The sequence below is a fragment of the Boleophthalmus pectinirostris genome, unplaced genomic scaffold (genome assembly GCF_026225935.1).
Source record: "Boleophthalmus pectinirostris isolate CB_2022bp ecotype Guang Dong unplaced genomic scaffold, ASM2622593v1 HiC_scaffold_9, whole genome shotgun sequence".
NCBI lineage: Eukaryota > Metazoa > Chordata > Actinopteri > Gobiiformes > Gobiidae > Boleophthalmus > Boleophthalmus pectinirostris.
In genome coordinates, this window is record NW_026571541.1 from 30,137,446 (window position 1) to 30,161,412 (window position 23,967).

General features: G+C 39.1%; 1 protein-coding gene across 1 annotated transcript; it reads left to right on the forward strand.

Annotated features, from left to right (window-relative positions):
• The first annotated feature begins 1,485 nt into the window (after window positions 1-1,485).
• On the forward strand, window positions 1,486-23,072 carry LOC110175035 (transcription regulator protein BACH2-like). The gene is made up of 5 exons (XM_020941157.2): window positions 1,486-1,640; window positions 8,159-8,422; window positions 10,496-11,551; window positions 19,226-19,432; window positions 20,743-23,072. The coding sequence occupies exons 2-5, from the start codon at window positions 8,183-8,185 to the stop codon at window positions 21,085-21,087; spliced, it is 1,848 nt and encodes a 615-aa protein (XP_020796816.1). The 5' UTR covers window positions 1,486-1,640; window positions 8,159-8,182; the 3' UTR covers window positions 21,088-23,072.
• Window positions 23,073-23,967: the final 895 nt, after the last annotated feature.

Sequence of the window (23,967 nt, forward strand, 5' to 3'; positions counted from 1 at the left end):
GAACTAAGACACTTTTTTTTCCCCCAAGTGAACTATGAAAACTGACATATATGGGGTTTTTATAATACTATTTAATACATCGTTGGTTTTATCCTAAGTTGACCAAATTTTCCAAATCAAACCTGGGACACTCTCGGTTTGGGGCGGCGGTTGGTAATAATAAAATTGAGAATCGCGTGCGTAATTAAAGAAAATTGTTCTGGACTCCGCCCATTCATGATGAACATGTGAGTCGGTATAGTCACATTTTCTTTGAGTTTTTGTCATTTTTAAACAGCTTTTCTGTATTTAACTAAACAAATGCCTGTCTTTACCGTTGGCAGGGAACAGATTGGTCAAAAGTAGGGACATCTGGGACATTTCTTGTAGAAAATTGGGACAAATCTGCTGGGACAGAGGACACAGGGCACAAAACTGGGACTATCCCGGGTAAATAGGGACATCTGGTTACTCTATTTCAGGAGTCTCCAACCTGTAGCTCTTCACTCCCTTCAAAGTAGCTCACCAAGGGATTTCTGAATTCTATGTATTGTGAATAATAAGTAAAATTTTATTAAATACCATTGTAAATGTGTAATTTTGAGGCACCGATAAATGGATAATGGTTTATGTTTTATAAGCATCTAACTGTTCTCCATCTAAGGTTTGCCGTGGTTTTTATATTTACTCAGCTTCTTTGCAACTGCTGAAACTGGTAGCTCTCTCTCTGGCATTTTAGTTTTGTAAAGGTAGCTCACTGGAGAAAAAAAGGTTGGAGACCCCTGCTCTACTTCATTGTTTCCCAAAGACTGGTGGGTCGCAAGAGATTTTTTTGGGTCGATCTGCATGTAGGTCTGCAATATACCATTCTGAGACTGACATGCGTGTTGCACTCTCCTTCTGCACCCGGGACTGGAAACAACAACAACAAAAACAGACAGGCCCACCAATCTCAGTAGAAATGTTGAAATGTTAAGGCATGTTTTGTATAATTTCTAATCTTTTTGTACTTGTTTTATTGACTTTTTTTGTTCTAGTGTTGCCGGTTCAATTGAATGTTGAAAAGAAATAGAAATGAGCTACATTTAATGTCCAAATAGTCGACTTTTGGATCCTCTTATTGCTGGTTCAATTACTCATTTTCGTTGTTTAAAACTTGAGTAATACTAATTGTTCAGAGAGGCACGATAAAATATCCATATTAATGTTCCACCTTTATTTTGTGATTTACGGGTAATATCTATTGGCTTGGGTTGCGAAGGTTTGTGACTTTTAAAACATGGGTCCCCAGAAAAAAAAAGTTTGGGAAACACTGATCTATTTTATCCACTTCTTGTTTTTTTTTTTTCTGAAATATCTGCAACTTTTACCCTCTTGAGTATTGTTTTTTTTTTTTTTTTTTTTTCCAGTTTCTACAGTTTACGTGGAGAGAAAAGTGTCATTTGTGCATTACATTTTCATACTTTGGCAACCCTGCAGAAAGTTTGTGTGAAGGTATTTTCCAGGTTTCACACTGAGCATGCGCCGTGCGTGTTTTCCGGCTCGCGCTGTCACATGACGAGAACAGCTCCGCGGCTCGGATGTGACCAGACCAGAACCGGATCAGAACCATCCAGCAGGACTTTTGACTCATGGCGTCCCCTTCCGCCTGCACCTGACAGGTAAATACCACATTTAATACCCAAACAAAGCTGTGTTTACCTTTTTTTATCTGCATTTAAGAAATAATAACGTGAATGCAGCGTGCGTGTTGATGGGAGGGTTCTGGCCTAGCACGCTGCTTTAGAGATTAGATAAAAAGCTTCTGTAACTGTATTTTGTCTGAAATAGTGGAGTTAAAAGTGTGATCGCCAGTAAATAATAGTTCTGGGACGTGGTTATGAAACTACGGGAGATTACGGTAAAGCGGCTAAACATGAGTCAGCACTTTTCGGCTGCTGACTACCGCAGTCCTGGAGGAAGATGGCACACGTGAACTTCTTTGCAAAATACCATGAAATCTACGTGTTGTTATGTGTTATTATACAGGTAAAGCACCTATATTCATTAAGGATGCAACAATAATAGCGATGTAACAATAATCAAAATATCGTGATATCGTGGTATCGTCAAAAGTCTCACAATTATATCGAGAGCGCTCAAAATATATCGAATTACAAGTTCCTTTGGTTGAGTGCATTGTTTTATAGTAGTAACACCTGAAGAAATATGTTTTTTACTTGCAAAAATCCTGTCTAAAATTATATTAACCACTCCAAAATATCGTGATAATGTTGTACTGTGTTATTATAATAGTAATAACCAAAATATCATGATATCGTGTTGTTAAAAGTCTCACAATAATATCGAGAGCGGTCACAATATATCGAATTACAAGTTCTTTTTTCTTTTCACTTTAATTATTGGGATTAGGGATGTAACAGTAACCAAAATATCGTGTTATCGTATCGTCAAAAGTCTCAATAATATCGTGGATCATCACAAAATATCAAATTACATGTTTTTTTTGCTTAAATTAATTGTTATGGTGCAGCAATAGCTAAAAAAAAGACAGAGGGAACTACACAGACCATGATCCTTTGCTCCATTTCTGCGTAGACTATAATAGATAATAGAAATAACAATTTTAAAGCACTTTTAAGTCTTACTTCTTTGGATTAAGTCTTGTCAAGGCATATTCGTATTTGTAAGCCTCCACAAAATATCGCAATAAATATCGTATCGTGAGATGTATATTGTGTAAGTATCGTACCCAGAGATTTGGATATTGTTACATCGTGAGCCTCTCCATCATATCGTGAGCTTCTCCACAATATCGGAATGAATATCGTACCGTGAGGTTTATACCTTGATCATATCATGAGACTTTGATATCGTTACATTCTTAGTAATGATTCACATCTAACTCTTGTCAGTGTATTTTAAATGCAAAAAGTATCCTGTCTACAATTATATTAACCACTCCAAAATATTGCAATAAATATCGTACTTTGAAATGAATATCGTGATAATGTCGTACTGTGAGATTTTGTTATTATTACGTCCCTAAATAATAACCAGAATACTGCGATATTGTATCATCAAAAGTCTCACAATAAGATCCTTTGCTGAAATGTATTGTTTTATAGTAGCAACAGCTAAAAAACATTGGGAACTACATATCTCATGATTCATTTCAGCGCAGACGATATGAAAAAATATGTTTTTTACTTGAAATCTTGGGGTTATGATAGTAATGATTCATATCTAAGTCTTGTCGATGTATTTTAAATGCAAAAAGTATCCTGTCTACAATTATATTAACCACTCCAAAATATCGCCATAAATATCGTACCGTGAGATTTTGATATCGTTACATCCCTAAACAATAACTAAAATATGCTATTGTATCGTCAAAACTCTCACAATAATACCATGGGTCATCACAATATATAATTTTGTCGCTTGTTTACTGGAAGGAAACTTATGCAACACATTTGACATTTACACTGTTTCAAAGAGTAAAATGTTTCATTTGAACTTTGCATAAGAAGTGGTTTAACAAAGACTTTTAGTATCACAGCCACAGTTTTTATTGAACAGTATCGAATCAATTTGAATAATATTGTATCAAATCGAAAGTGCACTGTATCGATATTTGTATCATATAGTGGTCTGTGTGTCAAGGTGTGTATCGTATCGTATCTGCAACTTCTTAATGATACCCAGCCCTAGTGGAAAGGCTTAACATTTCATATTTAGCCCTAAAAGTATGATCAATTCTACACACGTAGGTGCCGTAAATTCATAGAAAATTCACTTTAGATCATGAGAATGTCATGGAAAAGTTTTGAAATTTTGTCAGAGTGGGAACCCTCAATATTGCGCAAAAATTACTATTGTGAGCTTTGAGACATCTTTGGGTAATGAATGAGCTTTTTTTTTTCTATCTGCAGCACTATGGAAACAGTTTTTGTTTATAAAATCTGCTATAGAAATAAAGTGGATTGGATTAGTAACAATATGCCTGATTGGACAAAAAAAAAAAGTGACCAGTCTGTAGCTTCTACATTGTTATTACCTTTTCTATGTAAAATGATCGACATGAGTATATTAAAATCAGGTGCAGGCTCTTTAATGAAGCGTACCTTGTATTTGGAATTAAGACTGTTTTCCCCACAGGGTTTTTATCTACTTGGGTTTTTTCTCTGGAATGTGTGTAATCATTGAGTAATCCTCGAACCGCTCTATCCACCTTGTGATATCATGTTGTGGTAGTTTTTAAGTTAACATCTACTTTTTATCTTTTGTACAGAAGAGCTTGACAATTCTAGGGCTGAAATTTTTGTATATTACACACAATTGACTCGCGTGAGCTTTAAACCATGTCATGACGCTGTTACCTCCTCAGAAACAGACCTGGAGTTGTGTTTTGTTTCATTCACACATGTTTGAGTAATCTTTTATTATTCTTCTGTCTGTCTCCAAAGCTCAAAACGCTTTGTTCCACCTTGTAAATGGGTGACCAGACTTCCCTATTTGCCCAGCGCAGTCCCAGTTTGGAGCTCGTGTCCTGTGTCCAAGCAGATTTATACAAAACCAGTGTCCCAGTTTTAAACAAGACATGTCCCAGGTGTCTATATTTTTTACCGATTTGGACCCTGCTAACAGTAAAGAAGGGCATAATTTGTCATTTGTTTAGATAAAATACAGAAAACCATGCTTGAAAATGACCATAAGGCAGAAAAATGCACTTACAGAAGTTCCTCTGATTATGACAATGTCACGTGCTATTTTAACAGTTTTATTTATACCAACCGTCTCAACAGGGGTGTGTCGCAGTTTTTTATTTTGACCTTAACCTTGTGAAGTCATGTTGAGCTAGTTTTTAAGTTAACGCGTACCTTTCCTGTACAGTAGAGATGGGCAATTGTAGGGCTGAAATGGTCTTTTGTGGAAATGGAAATCTTTTGTGAACGCACAACAATTTTGTTGCTTATTTAGTGGAATGAAACTTGATTATGCAATACACTTGGTATATTCACTGTTTTGATGATTAAAATAGATGCACAAGAAGTGGTTTAACAAAGAAATATCTTTGCGAAAATGTATTTGGATCTTAAAAAATAGCAACATATCAGATAGATAGATAGATAGATTCATTCATTCATTCATTCATTTATTATCCTAAAGTTCATATTTCAGGCAGCATAAAATCTACAATACATAATATAATGCATAACATAAAGTTTTATAATTGTATCAAACTATAGTGAAGCACTGAATAGCCATATGGTGTGTGATACAAATGACAAATGATCACATTTATCACTATATTGTGATATTATGGTATCGTGTGCCATGATAGTATCGAATCGTGAGGGACCCTTTGATTCTCAGTCTTATGTATCACCACATGACGTCACAAGTTGGAACAGAGTGGTTTCTGACTGAGAGAAGAACTCAGCCTTAATATGCAGGGTTTGTGTGTTAAACATGTGTGATTAGGGCTGGGTATCATTAAGACGTTGCAGATACAATACATATCTCAATACATAGGCCACGATGCGATACATATCTCGATACAGTGAGGGCTAAATCATGGCTGTGATACTAAAAGTCTTTGTTAAACCACTTCTTGTGCAAAGTTAATATCAAACACACTCATTTGGATAATTAAAACTATTTAAAAAAAAAGGGAAATGTGTCACAGAAAAGAGTTTCCTTCCTCTAAACAAGCAACAAAACTGTAGCACTGTAACAAAATAATTTAGTAAAATATACCAAAAAATTTCTTGATGATATAACAATACAGCAGCCCACGATATCGATACTGTATCATATTAAACGATATGATATATAGATATTTTGATATTTAGACCCTTATGTGTGAATGAAACAAAAGTCCAGGTCTGTTTGTGATGAGGAAACAACATTATAACATAGATCTGAAAATAGCATAATATGGGCTCTTTCCTTGAAAGTATTATGGAATTACCGTGCAAGTGGATCATGATTATTATGATGTGATGACACCTAAACAGTATTATGAAATGAAAAATGCATGTAATATAATATCCAAATTCTCTTTACGAGTATTTAGCACATTTGTAAACATGCAGTTTTGAAACCATTGCTACTTCAAACTAGGGGTGTAACGATATCCAAGTCTCATGATAGGATATTGTGACAGTATGAACCTCATGGTACGATATTTATTGCGATATTTTGGGAAAGCTCACGATATGATGAGGAAGCTCACGATTAGGGATGTAACAAAGTCCAAATCTCTCAGTACACGCTATATATTTGCACGACACACATCTCACAGTACGATATTTATTGTGACATTTTGTGGAGGTTAACAAAACTGTAATTATGCTACTTTTTCCTCTCAAAATGCCTTGACAAGACTTAATCCAAAGAACTAAGGCTTAAAAGTGCTTAGAACTGTTATTTCTTCTTATAGTCTATACTGAAATGGAGCAAAGGATCATGGTCTATGTAGTTCCCTCTGTCTTTTTTAAGCTTTTGCTGCACCATAACTCTTAATTTAAGAAAAGAGACTTGTAATTCAATATATTGTGATGGTCCACGATATTATTGTGAGAACTTTGACGATACAGTATCACGATATTCCGGTTATTGTTGCATCCCTACTTCAAACTGTAAAAAACAAAACAAAACAAAAAACAATTAGCTGTAAATAAATAAATAAATCCTCATTAATAAAGTAGAGTAATTAGAATATATGCTCAAGGACTCTACATTTAAATAGCATACAGATCAGAATTAGGCTTGTCAAAGTATTGAAAATCAGATACTAATCGATATTAAAACTAGTGTTGAAAGTAGATACTTATTTGAGCAGGTTCAGTACTAAAAAGTCACACTCACAAGACCGAAATGAACCTTTCCTGAATAACTTTAGACCACTGAGGTAAGACAACATGGTAATATAAAAGAAAGTGCTTTGATTTAATGTTGAAAATCACATTCTATTGTCTAAAGTAAAAGTCTTGCGTTTGTTCCTTATTGAAATTTTAGTATCGTGACAACTCTACTCAGAATAACGCATTTGCTGTTTAGTTTTCTTTTCGTTTATCCCGAAACCCAGTTGATTTAATTTAGTCAATGAATGAAGGGTGGGGATCTAAACTTCTGTTGTTTTTGGGAGTGTCTTATCTTTATGAAATGGTGGAAACATGTGTAAAGTGTTAAATCAGCATTACATAACTGAATCTGTTTTTAAGGAATTGCAAAAACTGATTTGTACGATATTATTCTTTGTTTATGTGTGCAAATATTGTGTTATTTTTTATCCTGGTTACTTTGCTTCATTGCACACACACAGTATAATTCTCATGCTTTTGCACCAGGGTGGTCCCAGTAGAAGAGAGTTGTCTGTAATTAAAAGTGTTAAAAATGGCAGTAAAATGAAACAGAAACATCTTGTGTAAACCAAAAATTACAGACTTGTCTCTCTGTCTCTGTCTCTCTCCTGCTTCTTTCTCTCTCTTGCTTGTCTCTCTCCCCTGCTTCTCTCTCTTCTGCTTCTCTCGCTCTCTGTCCTGCTTTTCTTTCTTTCTCTCCTGCTTCTCTCTCTTCTGCTTCTTTCACACTCTCCTGCTTCTTCCTCTTTCTCTCTCTCTTGCTTCTCTCCTGCTTCACTCTCTCTCTTCTTTCTCTCATGCTTCTCTCTCCCACTTCTGTTTCTCTCTCTCTCTCCTGATTCTCTCTTTCCCACTTCTCTCTCTTTCCCTTCCTCTATTGCTTCTCTCTCTTCTGCTTCTCTCTCTTTCTTTCTCTCTTCACTTTGCTCTCCTGTTTCTCTCTCCTCTGTTTCTTTCTGTCTCTCCTGCTTCTCTCTCTTCTGTTTCTTTCTGTCTCTCCTGCTTCTCTCTCTCTCTTCTGCTTCTTTCTCTCTGTCTCTCTTCTTCCATTCTCTCCTGCTTCTCTCTCTCCCTCTCCTGCATCTTTCTCTTTCTCTCTATCCTGCTTCTCTCTTTGTTTCTCTCTCTTGCTTCTCTCTTTCCTGCTTTTCTATCTCTCCTGCTTCTTTCTCTCTCTCTCTCTCCTGCTTCTCTCTCTCTCCTGTTTCTCTCTCTTCTTGTTTCTCTCTTCTGCTTCTCTCTCTTCTGCTTCTCTCTCTCCCCGCTTCTCTCTTTCCTGCTTCTCCCTCTCTCCCTTTGTTTTCCAGCCCTGTCCTCTGTCCTGTCCCAGCATGTCCTCCCTGACCCCTCGCTCCTCCGTCTTCACCTTCCAGTCTGCGGGGCACACTTCCTGGGTTTTGCAGAAACTGAACGAGCAGCGGCTCCACGACGTTCTGTGCGACATCACCGTTCTCGTGCGGGACCAGAGCTTCAGGGCCCACGCCTCCGTCCTGGCCGCCTGCAGCCAGTACTTCCACAGCAGGCTCCCAGGGGCCAGCCGGCAGTGCCCTGTCGTCACTCTGCCCGAAGAGGTGAGGAGGTGAACGTCCGGGTTTGTTCATTAACGAGCAGGGCTGATACTTTAACTGGAGGGGCGCAAAGAGGTGCAGGGTGGGCTTTTCAGTAATTATTAGCTGTTTATGATTAACGAATACTAGTAGAGACAAGTCATGTCATCCTGAACTGGCTGGAAGTTGAGCTATTCAGTGATTTAGAAAATACAGATCAGTGTGTGGAGCTAAAAAGATTAACGTCAGTCATGTAAAGCTGCAGTCACAACACTCACAAACTCAGGCTCAAGCCCAGACTCAAGCCCAGACTCAAGCCCAGACTCAAGCCCAGACTCAAGCTCAGACTCAAGCCCAGACTCAAGCTCAGACTCAAGCCCAGACTCAAGCCCAGACTCAAGCCCAGACTCAAGCCCAGACTCAAGCTCAGACTCAAGCTCAGACTCAAGCCCAGCAAGCCCAGACTCAAGCCCAGACTCAAGCCCAGACTCAAGCTCAGACTCAAGCCCAGACTCAAACTCAGGCTCAAGCCCAGACTCAAGCCCAGACTCAAGCCCAGACTCAAGCCCAGACTCAAGCTCAGACTCAGGCCCAGACTCAAGCTCAGACTCAAGCTCAGACTCAAGCTCAGACTCAAGCTCAGACTCAAGCTCAGACTCAAGCTCAGACTCAAGCTCAGACTCAAGCTCAGACTCACACTCAGACTCACACTCAGACTCACACTCAGACTCACACTCAGACTCACACTCAGACGGGACTACACTAGGACTACATTAAGAAGTAAACTGAGGCTAAACTAGAACCACACAGTCTTACTTTAACATTTTTACAGATACAAACATGAGGAGCAGAAGATGTGATTTAGACAGCTAAAACCTATTAAAATTGAGACCCTACCCCTCATTTTTTGTAATAACTATAATAGTTTCAGTTTACGATTGGTAATTTCACAATACTTTATTTAATATTACAACAGGTTTAGGGTGAGTTTTCACAGACATTTGTTGCCTCTGTGAAACAGGCATTAGTGAGTTAGTACAGATATAAAGTTAGTGAGTTAGTTAGTGAGTACAGATTTCAAGAGCCTGTACCCAGATCTTTCCATGTGTTTGAGCCAAATATGTCTTGCCCTTCGTACAGAGCGGTAGCCTGATTCATCAGCCAGTTTCACTTCGTGGAAACCGTCTGACCTCCCAGCATTAGGTTGTTTGCTCAACAGTAGGCAGGTACTTTTTAAAATTTAACCATTCATGGCTATTTGGTCGTGATGTATGTAATGCGCCACTAACACTAACAGCAACCAAACATTCCGGCTTTAAATCCTCGATCTCAGGAATCGTTGCCGACACAGAATGTATGGCTTCGTCTACATCCATCTCCACCACTTTGTTTACTGTTGTGCTGTACCACAAAAGGGGCCCAGTTATGGCTTCACAGCTCTTCACTGATTGGCCGGTGCGCGGTCTACATCTTCCGCGGTTCTTGCAAACTGTCTAGTGTATTATGATTCCTGACCTAGTCGCTGGTGAAAAATGAAATTGAGCGAAGGCACTAGACCTTGAGGTCAAAATAAGTCAACTACACGCTGTCTGCATCTAATTAGAAAATGTTCTATTGTCCTATAATCAGGACATGTGTATTTGCATGCTTGATGTTGTTAGCTTTACTGTGACAGCAAAACTCCACACTCTTGAAAATAGAGTTGTGAAAAGTGCTCATAAACTCATCCTGGTGAATAATTAGGATGCTTGGAATGCATAAGCTAAATGAGGAATAACTTTGGACAAATGCAAGCAGTTTAAAATAAACTAGTTCTGTTTTTCTTGTTTTGAAGTCAAAATCAAGTATAGCTCCTTTACCTCCCCACAATATAAATACCCAAAATTGTGACTTAACTAAGACTTAACCACAGATTAAACCTGCAGCTGAATCTGACCTAGACTAGAACCAAACCTGGAATTGGAACTGGTTTAAGTCCTGTTTATTTTGTTGTAGTCTTCATTTGGTACAAAGTGTTCATTAAAATAAACTAGATTTAAACCAGGACAAATGTGAATACATCCAAAGTAACTATTTCTTCTCTTTCCATCTTTCCAGGTGACCGTGGAGGGGTTTGAGCCTCTGCTGCAGTTCGCCTACACCTCCAAGCTCCTCTTCACCAAGGAGAACATCCACGCCATCCACAACTGCGCTGACATCCTGGGCTTCCACAACTTAGAATCGTCCTGCTTTGACTTCCTCCTGCCCAAGTTGTCAGAGGGCAAGAAAACACCAAAAGATTCACAGCTATCTTGTTGTAAAAAAACCCTCTCTGACTCTGCAACTTGCGAAAACATTAGCAAAGGTGAACAGCCCAATATATCATCTTCGCATTGTCCATCGGAGACTTCGCAGATGTCCAGCAAAGAGGACCACTTGTGCTTGGAGAATTGTGGATCTCAAATTCAGTCCTTATCCTTAGACTTAGCCGCAACTGGGGAATGTCCAGTTTTATCCATGCAATGTGCGGATTCTAGCAAAGCCGACCACCCCGCCCAGTACTGCGAGCGTGACATTTTAGACATCGGAAATGTATGCAATCAGAGTGAATTGGCAGATTGTGGTCTTCCATGCAGTGTCAACAATTCAGGGCACGGACAAGAGCTTATAGAGCCAGCCGCGGAAAGCAACGGGATAGAACCAGTGGAGATACTCAGAGCGGATAAAGATTGCAATCGATGTCCGTTCAGATCTCAAGAAAGCGACGGAAGTGATGTTAGCTTCGACCAAAACATGTCCGCCAACTTCCCCGAGGCGTCCATAAGCGTTCTGAGTCAAGAGGAAGGGTTCGGGGACAGGAGCATTGTCGAGAGAGAGGTAGCGGAACATTTGGCGAAGGGTTTTTGGTCAGAGCTGTGTCCTCCGCCAGACCCGACGGAGCAAGCGAAGATGTCCAAAGCGACGGATTTCCACTGGTTGAAGCAGTTGGACTTGACTTCCAGTATGGGGGACTGTCCCTTCCTCAGAGACATGGGGACAGAGGAGGAGCAGAGTCTGAGCAGTAGTATGTCCCATCCAGAGATGACTCCCTGTATGTCGTCACCGCCCTCCGAAGAGGATTCAGAAGTGGATACAGATGGAGACACGGAAGCCAACAAAAGGAGAGCAGCGGAGGTGAGTGTCTAGAGAACAAATTCATTAATGTTTTTTCAGATATTTCCAAAGTTTAAGGAACTTTATGTTGCCTGTGCTACTTAGTGTTTTACAAAAGAGTATCATATTTTTTGGAAAGTTGCACCAGACTATAAGTTGCACTTTTTTTTAAGGGGAAATGTATTTTATAAGATCAGAGACCAGGAACTGACAATTCATATTGAAAGTCAAATTATAGTAATAACAATAGAACAGAGAACAACAGGCTGTTAATGTCACATATGAATAGTTCTTCAGATAATTATAACATAAACAGCAGAACAAGTTTACCAAACTCTCCATCTCACTCCAAATCACTAAATCCATTCAGTTCTTCATCCTCTGAGTCACTTCTGAGCAACTCCGTGACATCCGGAGGTAAATGGGGTTCCACTTCCTCTTCTGTGTAGCTGTCGTCAGACTCAGCATCAGCTCCAGTTAGAATTATTCCGGCCTTTCTGAATCCCGACAGGATGGTTTCGGTTTTCACTGAAGTCCAGGCTTTGTCGATCCATCCAGTGACTTCCAGGAAAGTTGCATGGTGCACCCTCCCAGTGTCACAAGTTTCTCACTCAATCCAAACTTTCTTTCTGCTGCTCATTTTCAGCTGCAGATTTCCCTACTTGCATCTTGTAATCTGCAAAATATGATTTTCTTTTTGGGGGGGGGCATTTGTGTTCAGTCTTCTCAGTCATCTTTATAAGTTTGTTTCAATTTAAAATTTTCTGTGGTACAGAAGTAGTGATGTGATCAACTGACATGATACAGACAGGACAGGGGCTCTTTCTGCAGGAGACATGTGCAGTAGAGTAAAGTGACAGTGGTACAGGAGTAACAGGAGCAGCAGATACTGACACACAAGACTAGAGCCTCTGTCAGCCACACCTGTCAGTGTGAAAATTTTAATATATAAGTCGCAGGACCACCCAAGCCATGAAAAAAATGGGACTTATAGTCTGAAAAATATGGTACTACAATCACAACTGGACCTGGGTTTCATTGTGTAACTTTTCTGGTGGAGGGTCCGTCAAATACTTTTCTTTATCTAGATGTTATTGCTTTGTCTGGAATGTTTCACAGTATGACATTAAACATTTTTATCTTCATGGAAACCAAACCAGACCAAGTTAAAGGTCAGATCTGTGGAGAGGCGACCCTGCTCACACTCACAATGCCTGTATTCGAATAAATGTAATGGAGAACTGTTTAATGTCATACTGTGGAACATTTCAGGCAGAGCAATGACATATAGATAGAAACAAGCAGGTGACGGATCCTCCACCACAGAAAAGTTACACAGTGATCCTTTAACCTACATATAGAGGGCACGTACAAGTTTTTGCTCATTGTCAGTAGATGGTAAGAATGGAATGATTCTCAAAAAAAGCGGGAGTCCAGAATCGAAAGTTGAATCGAATCATAACTTAAGTGAATCGTCCTTTTAGGTTTAAATGGTTTTAGACTTGGACTGGCAAACCAAATGAGAGAGAAAGAGAGAGTAAAAGCTGTATTTTATTTGAACAGTTGACAAGGTGGAGACACAGATGGGCCATGTTTATGAAATCAAAATAAAAATCTTGCATTCATTTCCTTTGAAGGTCATAGCCGTTTGCAGTTTAAAACAGCAACGCAATCACAACTGAACCTGAAATGTCATTAGCTGTCACATACTGAGAGCACATGACATCAGACTGGACTATTTTGGGTTCAGGGCAAACTGGTTTTAGTCGGCCCAAAGCGAAGAGCTCAGCATAGTAACAAGCCGAACCAGTCCACTGCACAAAGTTACAAAGAGCCTGTATCTAGGGCTGGTGATATGACAAAAAATATATCTTGCTTTGTTTTGTTTTGTTTGTTTTTTTTTCTCAAATTGATCAGACTTGATTTTCAGTTCAGTTTTATTTTGTATTATCAAAACAAAATACATTTCCTTAAAGGTGCACTGTGTAACTTTTTGGTTGGGGGTCAGTCACCTCCTTGTTTCTATGGATATGTCATTGCTCTGCCTGAAATGTTCCACAGTGTGACATTAACCAGTTCTACCTTACATTTATTCAATTACAAGTGGTTTTATAGCTAAAAAAAATACCTAGAAAAACAAACATTCTGACTGTGAGCGGGGTCGCCTCTCCACAGATCTGACCTGTAACTTGGTCTGGTTTGATCTCCTTGAAGATAGAACGTTTTAATGCCATACTGTGAAACATTTCAGACAAAGCAATAACATCTCCATTAAGAAAAGCATTTGACATGCCATCCATCAGAAAAGTTACTCAATGCACTTTTAACGTAAACAATACAGACTTTTAATCATCGCAGTTCAACAAAAACACTGTCCAGTTTATTTCTCAAAAGTGTGACCTCTTTTATAACCACATGCTTCTCGATTAAATGGGCTAAAACCAGGGTAACTGCGTGGTCTTAAAAGTCTTAAAAAGGTCTTAAATTTCATGTTCCTAAATTAAGGACTTAAAAAGTCTTGAATTATGTTGTCCAAGTCTTTTTTTTGTTTGTTTTTTTTCCCTTAAATTTCATTTGCCTATTTTTCTGTAAACTCAACCAGGCTTCAGTGCAATGTTAAAAGGAGAGAGGGAAAAAAACAACAACGTGAAATAATTTAACGTGAATGAACATCTAATTTGGAGTATGCGCAAACAATACTTTGGTTTCTGGCGCCGGCTGCGATGAGTAAACAGTCAGTAGAGTGGAGGAAGACGTTGGATGGATCATGGGGAAGTGTCGGTTTCATCCACAGCGGCTCTTAGATTCTAGATATAATACCGTAGTTGGTTGGTCATTATTAGAAATGGATCTGGTGTTTTTTGCAATCATAATGGGTGCGATGTTGGTCTTAATTTTCATGTAAGTGATCTTAAAAAGGTCTTAAAGTCTAAAATTTGGGGTAGTCAAATGTGGGGATACTCTGAAACCACATGATTAATGATCAAATGAAGCTTAAAATTTTATTGATCTGTGTGCAGAAGCTCAAATGTTAGCTCAATGTTTGCTGAAGATATTACTTACTTTAACAAAGTCTAAAGTAAGTCTAAAGGGTCAGTCCAGCTGTTTTCAAGGAATTTTCCCTATGAGCCATCTCAGATTTGGCTGAAAACGTTTCCCAAAAAATTCTAAAATAACCAAATGAAAGAATCTAAAATTTTAGCTCAATCCCTTGAGTCGTTCCTGAGTTATGCCCCGTTGAAATTTTGGGGCCAGGCTCACTTTTTTGGAAGCCTTAATTTATAAGCATGTTTGAGAGACCATAGCTTCACAAAACATAGAGTTAGGAAGCTGAAAATTCGTGTTCTTGTAGATTTTAGGTCATAGATTCTAAATCAATTGTCAAATATTGGGTATCTTTATTAAAAGGGTGGCGCTGTGGGCCCCCAAAATCTCACATTTGGTTGAAGCAGAATTTTATTTTATTTTTTTTCCCAATTTTTGAGGTCCAAGATCTATTTACTCCAAGCAGATATTTACAAACTAACTGTTGAACCTGAATATTTAAGAGAATGACAATTTCTGACAACAATCTCACACTTTTCTTGAGCTTTCATGTGGATGGTGTAAAGTCCCAAATATGGAAACGGACCAAATGTGATCTTTTTGGCCCCTTCTTTGGACCCTCCTCGAGGAACTTTGGAATATTCTGATTAGTTTAAAGTAATAAAAGCATCTACTATTAACTTCCTTCATTTCAAACTGAATTTTTGAAAATGAGCTCTCGCAGGTCATTTTTGGTGGAGCTTAGGTACTTTTCCACCTGATAGAAAGGTTCAATTATCTTTAATAGCCTTAAACACTATTTGCTTGTTAGAAGGGAAGACAATTGGAGATTATTTGTGGCTACATTGCTTGGAAAAGTGTCAAAATTCAACTATCAGCCAAATCTGAGATGGCTCATACGGGTGGGTGGCTGATTTCAGATGGACTGACCCTAAAGTGCGTCTAAAGTAAGTCTAAAGTGTAAATTAAATGTAAATTAAGTGTAAAATATAAAATGAGCAACCTATAAAACTTCAGTTGTATTTATACTAGTAGATGAGTTCAGTTTGTAGAGTCATTATTATTAAGATATTTTCTGTTCCTCAAAATTCGCATTAGTGCTGAGACAGAACACAGAAGTGCCCTTGGGAGAACCATTTCATCTCATTTGTAAAGTATTTAACGTGCTGACAGTGACACCCACAGTTCCCCGTCCACTCCTGATCTTTTACTATTTATGAATTTTAGTGTGACTCAGCACAAAGACATCTAACTGGACGGGAAGTAGTGACGCGAACAATGATTTTGCACAAACTTTTTATTATTCTAAAACCTATGAATTTTTATTGGTGACCGGGTCTTTGAACTTACTATATCAACGGTGTATTTTTTATGTTTAAAGTTCTCAAGATAAACCTTAACACAAAAGGTTTTAGTAAATCACCAGAGAAGTAGACTTAGAACTTATTTAGACAAACTTTATTGATCCACAACGGAAATTACTCGGACACAGTATCTCACACATCGCAATAAATTATGATAACAAAGAGAGAAAATATAAATGGTAAGAATAAATTCTAAATAAATAGCAAAAACATCAAGAGACAGGTGTCAAATAAGGTAAAATTATATAAATGTGTATGTACAAGTAAAAATAAAATAAAGTCAAAATAAAAGTAATAAAATACGTAATAAAATTATCTCTGTAATATACAAGAGGTCATAAAGAGAACATTGCAAAGATGATATTGCTGATTGACAGGCCATGGGGTTTATCTGTTACATAAGGATGAGTTGTTGTACAGTTGCGAGCTGTGATCATTAACTTCAGGGGTGTCAAACATACGGCCCAGGGACCAGATCCGGCCCTCCAAGACCTTTAATCTGGGCCTCGGCTGATTTTCTACTAAAATATTTTAATTATATTTTAAAACTTGAAGACAGAATTTGTAATTCTTTGTACACCATTCAGTCAAAACCTCTGATGCACCCGCAGACATGCAACTAGAAATAATAGATTTACAGTTACTACCTTTGTGAGCAGGTTTTCTCAGTAATGAACATTAATAAAACAAAGCTGCGCTCAAAGCTAAACACACAAGCACTTGAATGACATTCTGAAAAGCGTGCGTTGCATGCTGGGAATTATTTTGGTCGGCGGCAAGAAACACTAATTCAACATGACGGACGGAGTGAGAAAGCACGTAAAGGGTATTGATCCCAGTTATTTATCCAGTCTAACGGCAGAGGACTGAAGCCGATTTGACCAGAAATTGGTCATAAGCACCAAATCACCCTTTTCAACCCCTACAAAAGGTGGACCAAACCAAATTTCTGGTCAGAATCTTCAACTACCTGGCTAAATATTCACTTCGGCGACATCCACAATGACTTGGTGGAAACTCCTGGGCCATTCACAGCAGAAAAGATGAAAGCCTCCAAGAGTCTCGATGTGTTGTTGAACTTGTTGGAGTCCACAGTTTGCTAGGATCTTCTACGTTTGCTCTGCGAATGTTTGAAAGCCGTTTAATTTGCCGTTAGCGGTTCTTTTCACTTGGAATACGAACAAGACATTTTCCTTCTTCCGTGCTTCTATTTGTGCATCCGATAATGCAGCAGGAATTTACCATTATTGGGGATAAATACGCGAGGTTATGCACTGTGTTTGACCGCTATCGTGTTTCTTGCCTCCGACCAAAATATTTCCCAGCATGCAACGCGGGCTTTTAATAACAATGATGTCAGCTGAAACTCGCCTATAGATGCACTTGTGCAGTCTAAAAGATGCCAAGTTTCAGGAGCAAAAAGAAAGCATGACTAAATTCTATGAAATGCATGCAAGTTAATGTTAAAACATTGTGTTGAAATTGCATTTCAGGTTTCAGGTTGTTCATAATATTAGAATATGTTGCAGAAGAAAGAGTTCATCATTTCATCATTTAAAAAAGATTTCTGTAACAGATTTGCGTTTTTCTTTACAAATTTTTGAACTTATTGTTATTTTTGGGGTATATATGCCTTGAGTTTTCTGATCCAGCCCCTTTTGGATCAAAGTAGTTTGGATACGGCCCCCGGACTAAATGAGTTTGACACCCCTGATTAAGGTGGACACTGTTGACGCTGTAGAATGTGAAATTTTAGGCACAGGGGCCAAATTTGGCCCAAGGCATAATTATATTTGGCCCGCGAGATCATGTCAGATATGTATTAGAGCTGCCCGTCGGCTACAGATAGACTATAGAGACATTATTTAGTTAAAATGTTATTATTTTATATATACTTGTTCTGGATTCAGTGTTTAAGCAAAACTATTATTAAACATTTATTTTAATAAGAAAAGGTTTAACTTTACATATCTCAAAAGAAGACCCACCCAGTTTTTAATTTTGGCCCTCTGTGAATTTGAGTTTGACACCTCTGCTGTAGATTTTTGTATTGTATTTAAGTATTAAGGATTTAAGTATTTGGGCCACATCTCGACCACAGACTGGACTGGTCTGAGAATACAGATCTGCTCTACAGAAAGGGACAGAGCTGTACTTTGTCAGGAGGCTGAAGTCCTTTAACATCTGCCAGAAGCTCCTCCTGATGATCTCCAGTGTCCTCTTCAGCTCTGTGGTCTGCAGGGTAAGATGGTGAGGAAGGCAGGATCTGTAGCGTCATTCATTTACATCTGTGGCTGAGAAGGCGGCCCTAAACAAGCTCCTGTTCATCCTGATAACCCCCTGCACCCCCTACAGCACCATCACCGGACTGGAGAGCACCTTTGGGGACAGGCTGTTGTCCCTGTCCTGCTCAATCTGTGTATCATTCGTTAATTATTTTTTTCAAAATTAAAACTAAAAATAAGAAAATGAAAAACACAACTATTTTCTTCATTATTTGTCTCCACAACCAAAATGAATAAACAGATAATGATTTGTTTTTTCAGTTTTCGATTTTGTGTTTAAATGAAAAATGGACAAAACGGATACCGGCCGTTTCCCGTTTCCATGACTTAAACTACGATGTGGGACTTTTGCACCACGGACTGAACCAGGACTAAAAGGGGTCTAAACCAGGTTTAAACCAGGTTTGAATCGGGACTGAATGTCGGGACGGGTCTGGAGGTGCGCCCGTGTAGACTGTCGGGTGATCAGGACTGAGACCGGTTTAGTCCTGGTTTAGTCCTGCTTCAGTCCTGCTTCATTTCTGGTTTAGACCTGGTTTAGACCTGGTTTAGTCCTGCTTCAGTCCTGCTTCAGTCCTGCTTCAGTCCTGGTTTAGACCCGGTTTAGTCCTGTTTCAGTCCTGGCTCGGTCCGGCATCGCAGTTTAAGTCACGTAAACATGAAACATCCCTTATTCGTTTTTTTTCCATTATTCATTTTGGTTTTGGAGACAAATAATGAAGAAAATAGTTTTTTTTTTTTTTTCATTTTCTTATTTTTAGTTTTATTTTGAAAAATGAATGATACATGGATTCTGCTCCATGGACACACTCTGGAAGCCGTTTGTTCCACTCGCCATACAACTATACAACACTTCACTATAAATTGAATTACTGCTGTATTATTATTATGTAACATTGTTGCTACAGAAAAATGAATTTCCTTCGGGATAAATAAAATATCTATCTGTTTATCTAATTGCGAAGTGAAATTCCATGTGTGTATTCCTGTGTGTTGTATAGATCCATCTGCCGTTCCCTGTGGAGGACATCTCCAACCTGAGCCGCAGCGCGTTCCAGAAGCTCCTACGTCTGCAGAGACTCACCCCGGAGCAGCAGGAGTTTGTCCACGACGTGCGGCGCCGCAGTAAGAACAGGATGGCTGCTCAGCGCTGCCGCAAGAGGAAACTAGACGGGATACAGCAGCTACAAGCAGATATCAGGACGCTGGTCAGTGGAGATATACTTTTTTTTTTATTGTTTTTTTTTTGTTTTGTTTTTGGGTATCTGCTCTCAGAAATGGGTACAGCAGCTAAAGGAAGACATCAGCGGAGGTTAGGGGTGTAAGAAAAAAAATGATTCATTGACATATCGTGATACTTCATTGAACAATAGGCCTTATTCACAGCTTCAGTTCTCTCAAAAACTGCGGAGCTACACTTCCTGCTCCGTTCATTGTTTTGGGAATTATTTGAACCTTGTACACAGACATGCCTTAAAACGTAAACATAATCATAAATTCACCAAAAACATACCTTGAGTTGTATTTAGTTTGGTTCTCACTTGTGTTTCATTCATCCTGTTTACAAGGTTGTCTCTCTTAGAGCCTCAGAAATCACACTGATTTAAATTTTCCAGGATTGTTACGTCACAGGTAGAAATCCTTTGCAGTTTTAAGTCCGTAAATCATCCCCAGACCCGTAGTGAGCATGTCTTCTGTCAAATCGTGTCCATTATAATACTGATCATGTCGCTTAAATAGTTTTGGGTTTTGTGTGTGTGTATTGTTTTAAAGCAGGGGTACATGATTTGTGACGCTGATCTGATGGGGTTTTTTTTACTCAAAATGATGCAGAATCATGTTATTAACATTAACGTCATTTATAATTGCCTACAGAACATAAATCATAGACTACAAAACATGAACCAGGACTAAAACGGGGCTAAAACTGGACTGAAACAGGACTAAAATAGGTCTAAAACTGGTCTAAAACAGGACTAAAATGGAACTGAACCAGGACTGAATCAGGACTAAACCAGGACTGAACCAGGTCTAAACCAGGACTGAACCAGGACTGAACCAGGACTGAACCAGGTCTGAACCAGGTCTGAACCAGGTCTGAACCAGGACTAAACCAGGACTAAACTAGGACTAATCTTGGACTTGAGAACAAGAGGGAGAACCCCGAGCCCACGAAGCAGGGTGCCGCGGTTTAGTCCAGTTTTAGTCCTCTTTCAGACCTGCTTTAGTCCTGGTCCTGGTTCCGTCCTGGTTTAGTCCTGATTTAGTCCTTGTTTAGTCCCGGTTCAGTCCCGGTTCAGTCCTGGTTCAGTCCTGGTCCCTCATGTCTCAGGTCTTTATAGGACAGTACCACAGATATCATGAGCCTATGCAGTTTGTTTTCACCATTACCAATAGCTACAGTTTGACTTTTAAGTTGTAGCTATTTTATATTTGTTATTTTTTTTACATCTAACGTCGGGAGAAGTGGGTGGACGGCTTCTCATAACCTCCAGTTGTCTTTGTCTCCTGTCTGCAGAGAAATGAGCGAGAGCGCCTGCTGCAGGAGAGGAGCCAGCTGGAGCAGAGCCTGGAGGAGACTCGTCAGAACCTGTGCTCGGTGGGCCACACCTCCAGCCTGGACCCCCCCACGGCTCAGCTCCCCCTCTCCGGACCCTCCTCCCCTCCCTCCGTGTCCACGCCCATGGCCCACAACCCCCAGGTGAGCACGATGGTGACCTGCACCTCGACACCAGCGGGAGCGCCATCGGACTCAGAACACGGATCACGCTTTGAGAAGGAGGGAGAGGAGGGTTTGTCTGCGCCACAGGGCTGTCCCATATCTGCCTCTATCTTTAACAGTTTGGGCATGGACACGTTTTGATCAGACAAACTGCAAACATGCTAAGACTATACTGCAAAGTTTAATTACTTATGCTTTCTTTAAGGTCCTATATTATGCAAAACTGACTCGCACTGGCACTATGCAAGTTTTTAGATTGATTTTTAGCTGTAATTGAATAACTGAGAGGTACTTAAGCTTATACAATCCTGTGGAACGTTCCAATGCAATAACCTTTTAAGATGCTAAAGCAGACTTTTTATGCAAAATCGACTTTTGAGAGCTTTTAACCACGTTTTAGTTGTTTCCCCTTCTAATTTACCCTCTCAAAGTTGTACTGATAAAAACCAAAAGTAAATCTGCAGCTATCCAAAGGAGGGGCCGACAGATACACGGCTCTTTGTTGTGATGACGTTTAGAGCGATGTCGGCTCCTATTGGGTAACATTATGATCCACGGGTGTCATAGATTCTAATTATAAAGCAGACACAAGCACAATGTCTTCTTTAAAACATAAAACTTGTATAGTGCACTTTTAAAAATCATTCAAATTGATTTAAATTTCTTTCACAAGCTAAACCAAGTTCTACATTTTTAAAACTGATTAAAACTTCGCCAAACAGGGCCTCTCCGGGCTTATAGAATTATCAACCCTCAATCAAATATGTGTATCTAAGTTTAAAGCCACAGTATGTAACTTTTACCGGTCAATCTACGTTCCTCCCCTCACCTATGGTCATGAGCTCTGGGTAATGACCGAAAGGACAAGATCCCGGATACAAGTGGCCGCTGGGCGCTCCCTTAGAGATAGGGTGAGGAACTCGGAGTAGAGCCGCTGCTCCCCCACGTTGAGAGGAGCACCTGAAGCGGCTTGGGCATCTGTTCTGGATGCCTCCTGGACGCCTTCCTCAAGAGGTGTTCCGGGCATGTCTCACCGGGAGGTGACCCAGGACATGCTGGAGGGTCTCTCAGCTGGCCTGGGAACGCCTTGGGGTCCCCCTGGAGGAGCTGGAGGAAGTGTTCTGGGTGAAGGAAGTCTGGGAGTCCCTGCTTAGATTGCTGCCCCCGCGACCCGGCCCCGGATAAGTGGAATGGATTGATGGATGGATATGTAATATTTTAGGCAAAAAATAGACACAACAAAATTGGTTTATTGCACTGAAAAACTTGAGTCCTTACAGTGAGTGAACTTGCATCTCCACAAACCTCACTCTTATTTGGTCTGGAGAAAGGCCTCTTATTGCTTGTTTCCATGGAAATCTCGTTCCTATGGTAATGGTATTAATATTAATATGTGTGTTTCTCCATGAAAAATGTTCCAAAATATAGCTTTAACTTTCTATTTCCATGGAATCACACAGGAGACATACCACCTCTAGAAATGCCAAAATAAAGATATCCAAAAATGGTCAGTGTTAATGCATAAAATAGGACCTCTAACCTCTGACAATGTCACTGTAGTATTTAATTAACCAGTATTCTCATTTACTTACATGTTTTTCTGATTTTACCTCTGTCAAATGCATCGGTCGCCTCTCAGGGACTTTCAGCATCGAAGTTATTAACAATACCAGAAGTATTGCACAAGTGTCCACTGCCCTCTCTTCATCCACGTTGCTTCATTTTTAACTATGTAATTTTAATATGAAATATACTGTTTCATTTTACAACTTTGTCATTTCTGTTGTTCATGCAAAACACCGGGGCTGGGTGGAAACTGGTGGATAATCCTCACGTATGAATTCAAACTAATGGCAGGTCTTGTTATTGATCATAGCATTATTTTATTGTAGCGCACACATCTTCATTAGTCTTAAATCAAATGTATTAATTACCAGTTGCATCATGTTACAGGGAACAGTATGTGCCTTATGCAGGAGACTCACGTTCAATAACAAAACTATTCTGATTGTTCTAACAGTGTTGCACATTCACCCTTTACCAGAGGTGTTCTTTACATCTGCATGGATTTGTTCAATAATTTCATGTAAAATGATGAAGTTTAATAAAAAAAACTTTTGAGTAAATGTATTGTTCTGTGGTGTTTTTATACTGTTGAGTGCAGTACAGCTGACTGTCCACTAGAGGGAGACAGGACTTTAATAATTAGGACTCCCACGTACTAGTAGTAAAAAAATTGTTGTTGTTTACACGTCAGAATCGCTATCATGTCTGGAATTAAAATGGAAACTCACATCTGATGTAATTCTTTCTGATTATTCACATTTTTTGCAGGTTTGTTGACAAAACGTTAAAGATTGAAAGAGTTATTTTAAAATTCATGGCACTTTGTCTTCCAAACACAACAGTTACTCTAAAAAGTCCACTGATGCACTGACACATCTCACCAGTTATTTTTGATGATCAGATTTCTCCTCTGCTGTAAACAGATTACCAAACAATCAGATCTGATTTTAGTCTAATTACTGGCTGATTATACTGGCCATGTAAAGTTTCCTCACTATACTCACTGGGTTAATCGTGGTTTTCAGTTTCCTGTTCTTGGTGTCATTTTGATGACTTTTGACCATTCAAAATGTATAATTTCTAGGGATGTAACGATATCCAAATCTCACGGTACAATATTTATTGCCGATATTTTGAAGAGGCTGATATAATTGTAAATCGGACCCTTTTTTGCTTTTAAAATACCTTGACAAGATTTTGCTGTGAATTATTACCGTCATAATCCCAAGAATTCAAGTAAAAACATATCTCTTCATGTTGTTTGTGCTGAAATGAATCATGGGATATGTAGTTTCTGATGTTTATAAGCTGTTGCTACTAAAAAAAACATGCATTTAAGTAAAGTACTTGAATCGATATATTGTGAAAGAACACGATATTATGACGATACAATATGACATTTTATTGTCACATCACTAAAAGTTTCTTTTAAATTTCTAAATGCTATGGCAACAA

Bases quoted from the DNA above. Each gene is read 5' to 3' on its own strand.
- LOC110175035 (XM_020941157.2), top strand. From the start codon at position 8,183: ATGTCCTCCCTGACCCCTCGCTCCTCCGTCTTCACCTTCCAGTCTGCG. The intron at 8,423-10,495 runs GTGAGGAGGTGA...CCATCTTTCCAG, and splicing joins TCGTCACTCTGCCCGAAGAG to GTGACCGTGGAGGGGTTTGA. The intron at 11,552-19,225 runs GTGAGTGTCTAG...TGTGTTGTATAG, and splicing joins ACAAAAGGAGAGCAGCGGAG to ATCCATCTGCCGTTCCCTGT.